The sequence below is a fragment of the Cyprinodon variegatus genome, unplaced genomic scaffold (genome assembly GCF_000732505.1).
Source record: "Cyprinodon variegatus isolate N-32 unplaced genomic scaffold, C_variegatus-1.0 Scaffold56, whole genome shotgun sequence".
In the NCBI taxonomy this organism is placed as follows: domain Eukaryota; kingdom Metazoa; phylum Chordata; class Actinopteri; order Cyprinodontiformes; family Cyprinodontidae; genus Cyprinodon; species Cyprinodon variegatus.
The window spans coordinates 1,099,200-1,105,867 of NW_015150509.1; the positions used below are offsets into that span (position 1 = coordinate 1,099,200).

General features: G+C 32.2%; 1 protein-coding gene across 4 annotated transcripts in view; it reads right to left on the reverse strand.

The window, feature by feature from the left end:
- Positions 1-1,673: 1,673 nt before the first annotated feature.
- LOC107082583 (protocadherin alpha-C2-like) overlaps positions 1,674-6,668 on the reverse strand; it is a 12,810-nt gene continuing 7,815 nt past the window's right edge. The window contains exons 2-3 of one of the 4 annotated variants that reach the window (XM_015371350.1): positions 4,976-5,012; positions 1,674-2,822 (exon numbers count right to left, since the gene is read on the reverse strand). In XM_015371350.1, the coding sequence (XP_015226836.1) occupies positions 5,001-5,012 (12 nt within the window). In that variant the 3' untranslated portion in view covers positions 1,674-2,822; positions 4,976-5,000. Of the gene's footprint in view, positions 2,826-4,975; positions 5,013-6,668 lie in introns of all 4 variants that reach the window. The other 3 variants (XM_015371349.1, XM_015371348.1, XM_015371347.1) reach the window with 3 other exon arrangements.

The window sequence follows — 6,668 nt, forward strand, 5'->3', positions numbered from 1 at the left end:
GTGCATATCCAAATTCAAACTGCTGTCATCTGCTTTATACTTTTTTTTTTTTTTGCACTGTCAGCAGTCAGTACAGGAATACGGTCGCTATAATTAACACAATGTTCTCTTTCCTCTGCTAATCCAGCCTTCCTAAACTCACACCAGTATATTTGATTTAGCAGCCTAATTAGCACACGTAATAAGCTTCATGTAAGAGAGAAATTAAAGTCCTGAACTTAACAGTGGTGTAACAGCACTGCCTTTGAGGTCAAAAATGTTTTTTCTACCCTTTTTTATTAATGTACACAATTAAAACAACTGCACTGCACTCTAAATAAGCAAAATAAATTATTCTTTAAGAAGCTCACAAAAGCAGCAATAAATGTACATAAAATATATGTATAAAAAACATGAATATTTTCAAAGAACATATTGCCTCCACATCAAACCATTCACACCGGCCAAATTTGTACATTTCTTGTTCTTCTCCTGTATTAAACATAACTTTGATTATTTATATTCTATTTTAAATCTTGACCTTATATAACCCTTTTTCCACTATTTGTATAAATATCAATATATGCTTTTACTTTAATGGGTGGTTTTGGGGGAAAACCAAAATTGAACGTTCATTGATCTTTTATAGAAAATATTTGATTTACAGCCAAGTTGGTTTTGTAAAATGTTTCACCGATTGTGTATGATGTATTTATGAGATGCACTCATCTGACTTAACAATGGCAGACAATACACCTGCTCTCACATCAACATGGAGAGATTGGCTAATTGTATGCAATCTATGTAAATGTCTGTTTTTCTCAGAAACTTTGATTTTGCATCAACATATAACGACTGTTAAAAGTTTACATGCAATCCATTAAAAAAATTATTTTCATATACATTTTTGGCTTACAGTGATACGTTTGTCTAGTTATTTTTTTGTCAAATGGGTATGATGTCATAAAAGCAATTAATATAATAAATCCTAATAATAGAGCATATTGGAATTCTGCTTATCCCAACATAACCAGCTCAAAAATATACATAGACCACCACTAATATTCAGAGAGTGTGAATGCCCCATTACAAGTTGCACAACAATAGTTTTATTTTTATGGTTTAGAACTCAGTAACTATCAGATTTAGGACAGGGATTTGATCACACCTTACAGGAAGTCTTTGACGTCACCTTCCAACCCCAAATATTGACCATTCAAATCGATTAAAATGAAAAAACTTTGATTAGAATGTTAGAAAAACCCCAAAATGAAGGTTTAAACCTGTTGCTAGTGCTCCAAAATTTTCATCCTCAAGCACTGGAATTAGCAGCTACCCGCATGGATAGAACAACGTTTGTGGTGGGAGATTAATACGTTACGCTTCAATGATATAAAGAGTACCTGGATTGAAGATAAGCTTTTCAACTTTTACATGAATAGAACAACTTGGTAGCACCATACCAAGGGGTCTGTTTCACACAAGGAAGAGATTTAGAAAAACATTTGCGCCCCTCCAAAGTGTTCAACTGCACCTTAGAATAATAGCTTCATTACTGAAATTTGGACAGAACTTGGCCTTACAGTAAGACGATCCAAACACATTAAAATGAATAGCCTACACTTAAATCTTGTTGGATTTTTTCTTATAATGTACTTAAAAGTTAGGACCCATTCAAGAAAATCCCATTTAAAAAAAAAAGCTTTATATTTTCTTCCAGGATGACGGATTTTATCTTATAAAGCCCTTTGAATGGTGAGTGCTGCTTTTTAGATGTTCCTATGATCTTGTTAAAAACTGCAAAAAACTTTTTTTTTTCTCTGCACAGGGAAATTCATCAAAATATTAGTTGGAGTTTCTATTTATATTTGAGCCAAATACCTTGTATGGATAAGACAATATTCATTATAAAATCTCTCTCGTTTACCCAAGTGTTATGTTATCAATCAAAGCTGGAGATCAATCCTAGTTCAAATAAATGGATCTATCCCCAATTTAACATCTCATGATGATAAGAGGATGTACACTCCTCACAATGTATGCATTGCACCTGCTGTTGTTTAGCCTTTTACTTTCTCTAATCTCATAACGACTCCCATATAACCTATAACAACTACAATCAAATAAGAAGATAAATTTTTGCTTTTTCTTTTACTTTTTTCTTTCATTCTTTTTGTCATTTTTTAGACATTCAGAACACACAAAAAAAATCATTGTATAAAAAAATACCTAAAACTGAATCACTGGTTACTACTAGATAAAAGATTGAACCTTATAAAAGAGAAAAAAATCTCAATACAAAAAAAAAAAAGACAAAAAACACCAAGTTTCATGCCTGAATCAATGTTATGACCGGCTACAATAATGGATATATTGATGGAAGAAGTATATTCACCCTGATTTATGTCTATATTTATGATTAGGCGTGTTTCAAACTCCAGTTTAAAATAAAATTATAACTTAGGTTTATTTTGGGCTACTGATTGCTTCTAAAATCGTAGCGAACTGTAATCCCTGGATTAAAAAGGCAAATTTAAGAACTGTGGCATTTTTAGACATACTCCACGAAACCTCAATAGTAATAGTCCAGGCATCCTGTAGAAACTGTTTTGTCCAAACACTAGTTAGTGTATGACTTTATACCTCATAGCAAAACACTGGCAAAGAATATGGGGATTAACCATTGATGTTTGTGTGTTGGATTAGTGGGAATAGAGTAAATTAAGAACTGGAGCACAGAGACTAAGGGCAAAAAAAATCTTTTTATCTTCTTTCCAAGTCCCTGGGAAGTTTCGTCCTCCCGTGAAGAGATGGTTACATCACCGCAGGTCTCTTCTGGGCTCCTGCTGAGGGAAAGAGCATAAAATGTAATCTAGAAAAAAGTAAGTCTTGATATGAAATTTTAGAAAGTCCTTACTCATGCAACAGTGGATTGTGACTGGTTACTGCCACCATAAACATCATGTGATTGGACTTTTTGCAATTACAGATGACTTAAGTGATTAACTTCATTATTTTAATGACAATGTTTAGGTTTTAATCAGTTAGGTAATTTTTTATTTTTTTCTTACCAATGAGAATTTTTCATGTAGGACACAGAGAAAGTTATTCATGCACGCACAAACAGGCATAACAAGATTTAATTCTGGAATCCAGATTTAAAGCTAGGGTTTGGCACTATACCATTTACCAATATACTCCAAAATAGATACCTTACCCTCTGAATAAGTATGGTTACATTTAGGGCTGCAAATAACAATTATTTTGCAAATTGATTGATCTGTTGATTATCTTTTTGATTAATCGAATAATAATTGGATTGCAAAAGGTTCCTTAAAGAAGACTTTTTACGACATTAAAGCAGGTGAATCTAAAACTTTTCCACCTGAGGAGTTCTGAATAGAGCATATTGACATGTGAAAAAGTTTTTTTTTAATCTTAAATGCAAAATTTTGACATATTTTTTTACATTCTTTATATTTTTACTGCGCTAAGTCTGTTGCTCTGTCAGCTAAAGGCATGTTCCAGAGTCTCTATTCTCCAGTTAACAATTAATCAATTACTAAATTAGTTGATGATTATTTCAACAATCTGTTAATTACGATTCATTTTGATTAACTGTTTCAGCCCTAGTTACATTTGAGGTTATTGCTTTCTGATGCCTACTGTTGGGGAGGAAAATTGCACATGTGCTCCGCACTTTCTTACTGACTAACTAATAACTAACTACTGACTAACTAATAAAGTTTTACCTATAGAAGTAACCTAAATATTGCTTAATCTAAACAAACTTTTACAGCATAGTAAAGGCCAACTTAGTCACAAATAAACTACAATAATATTATTATTGTTTTTGTTTTTTAAGAATGCAGCTAAAACCTCTATACCATACTACTATCATTTATATTTTTCTAGAGTAAGATATCCCATATTGCCTACTAATATGTTTTATCATTAACACCCAATCTTTAAACAGTTTTAGATATGGCTAATATGCTTTGCTCTTAGGTTTCATTTATATATAAAAAAAGCACATTGCATTTATAGCTATTTATCACTTTAATTTGAACCCCAGGAAGAAGACCAATTTGCTATGATACATAAGGAATCCCCACAAAAAGCATAAATGAATTAAAATATCTATCAAATAGTTTAATACCCTGATATATATGGACAGATTGGTTTATCATCATAAACAATTCATCATACCTTTATGCAATTAACTTTTTATTCATATTTCAGATCAATTATATCCCATATGACAAAGCAGATGAAGTATATTACTATAGCACTTTTAATCTTATTAAATAAGGAACACATGTTTAAATAATAACAAGCTTCATACAGTTGTATGACATCATAAGACTTTCTTGTCAGATTAAAATATAACTTACCAAAATACATTTTGAGGAATAATCATGTTATTGAAATATGTATAGTGTCAAACCCTTTTACAATCAAATTCCTTTTGTCATTCTGAAAAGCGTGCCTATGTTGCATTTCTTTCTCCTCAAATTTGAAACATAGTATAACAGATGTTGTTTGAACCTAAAGATGACTTTCTTTTCCTGACAACTTGTTGAAACAATTCACTCCTTAATTGTTTTTTGTTTCTTTAGTGCCAGCAGCACAGAGAAATGCGGACAGCACAAATCTGACCAGCGGCCAATTTTAGTCTAATCTTGGTCCTTAACATAAGCTGGTGTTCTCACTTGATAGACAAGCCAATTCCCATCTCACGTTAGAATCAGATTGGAGCAGATTGTTGAATTTATGAGGGTAGATTTTGATCAAGCTTAAGCAGTAACATTGGATTCTGTTCTATTTAATCGGGGAAATATGTCGACCAAAAGAGATTACATAAAAGATTTGCACTGGAAATTGTGGCAGTTTATTTATTTATATCCCCATGAAGACTGTAAATCAAATAGAAAAGGACAGTAAATGTCTATAAAGCAACAGTGGCTCTACAGATTGTAGTTAGCAACCAGCATACCTCCAGTTGTAGAATGGACTTCCTTTCATTTTGAGTACTTAAGAACAGAAAGAAGAAACAAGTTCAGTAGAAGGTTTAGCATGCAAATGCAAAATACAGATACATCATAAACAACTGTACACCCCCCCCCCCCCATGTGCGCCTGTGCATGCATATTTATATTGTTGAATATTTCTGTGCATCACTTGGCTTAGTTTGCTTTATAGGACCAGCTGTAGGAAAAATAAACAACATCTGGATCATTCTCAGCTCGAACAAGTCGTCTCTGCACCAGAGCGCTGCTTGAGAATTATAACCAATCTCATTTAATGCAGCACTATTTTCTATCCTAGAAGAGAACCCCCTCCACTTCTGGGTTTCTTTGTAGTGCTCCCCCTCACACGCCTACAACCCATGCTGCGATTGTGTGTTGTGAATCTGCAATACATGACCTACATACCACATAAGACATCAAACGCTTGCAGATTTTGGAGGTTGAGGGGGTGGAAGTCTTGGCCTAATTAAGACTAAAAATGCAGATAGTTTGATCTAATGATGAACAGTTAATCAAAATCAGCAAGCCTCCGTTACCTTAACTGTATTTCATACATTTATTCATGTGTAAGGGTGGAGCAAGCTTTAACTTTACTTGCTATACTGTAGATGGAAACCTTTGTATGGAGAGCAGATTCATTTAATTTTAAATACATAAAGAAATACATGCTGTTGTTTTTAAACTGTTAATTAAAATTCAATCGAACAAATAAATAAGTCATCATGAAATTAAACAAAAAATTTTTTAAAAAGAAACTTTAAGCTTATCTTATCATTTACTTTCTTTAAGCTGTACTCATGAATTTATCTAACTCAAGATTATTTTTTGTATTTATTTTATATCTGTTTTAAGGTTTATTTATTTATGTCTTTATTTGAAGATTTACTTATTTGGTAATTGATGAATATATTTTATCTAGGGCTGCAACTGACAATTATTTTCCAAATCGATTAATTAGTTTATTATTTTTTCGATTATTCGTTTAATAAAGAAGAATCCTTGGATAAATGATATTGTCAGACTAAAAAGTTTGTCATTATCTTAAATGCAAAATGTGAAATTATTTATTTTCTATACAATTTTGATGTAATTAGGGCAGAGTCTCTATATACCAGTTAATGATTAATCAATTGAGAAATTAGTTGCCGATTATTTCAATAATCATTTTATCACAATTAATCAGATTAATGTTTCAGCCCCAATTTTATAATTTATTTTGTTGGGTTTTTTATATTAACTTTCATTTTCATGTTTTGATAATTTAATGAAGGGGTAAAGTTTCCTCTGTGGGACGGCTCGGGTCAGCTTTGAGAAAGTAGGAATGAGAATATTGCCCAGTTCTAAGCAACTGGAGCTTCCTGCAGCACTTAAACGCCAACAAAACAACTTTTAAATGTTCTGAAGTTTTAGTACATCAGTTTGTTTGTTTCCAAAACTTTTATCAGACTGCTAGAACTATATAACTATGGTCAAAGCATAAGCTCATTAAACCTACTATGGCTTACTACACTGAAAAAAGTGACTGACTTTTTTCTCAGAATAGCTCATTAAACCTACTATGGCTTACTACACTGAAAAAAGTGACTGACTTTTTGGTACAGTATAGCTCATTAAACCTACTATGGCTTACTACACTGAAAAAAGTGACTGACTTTTTGG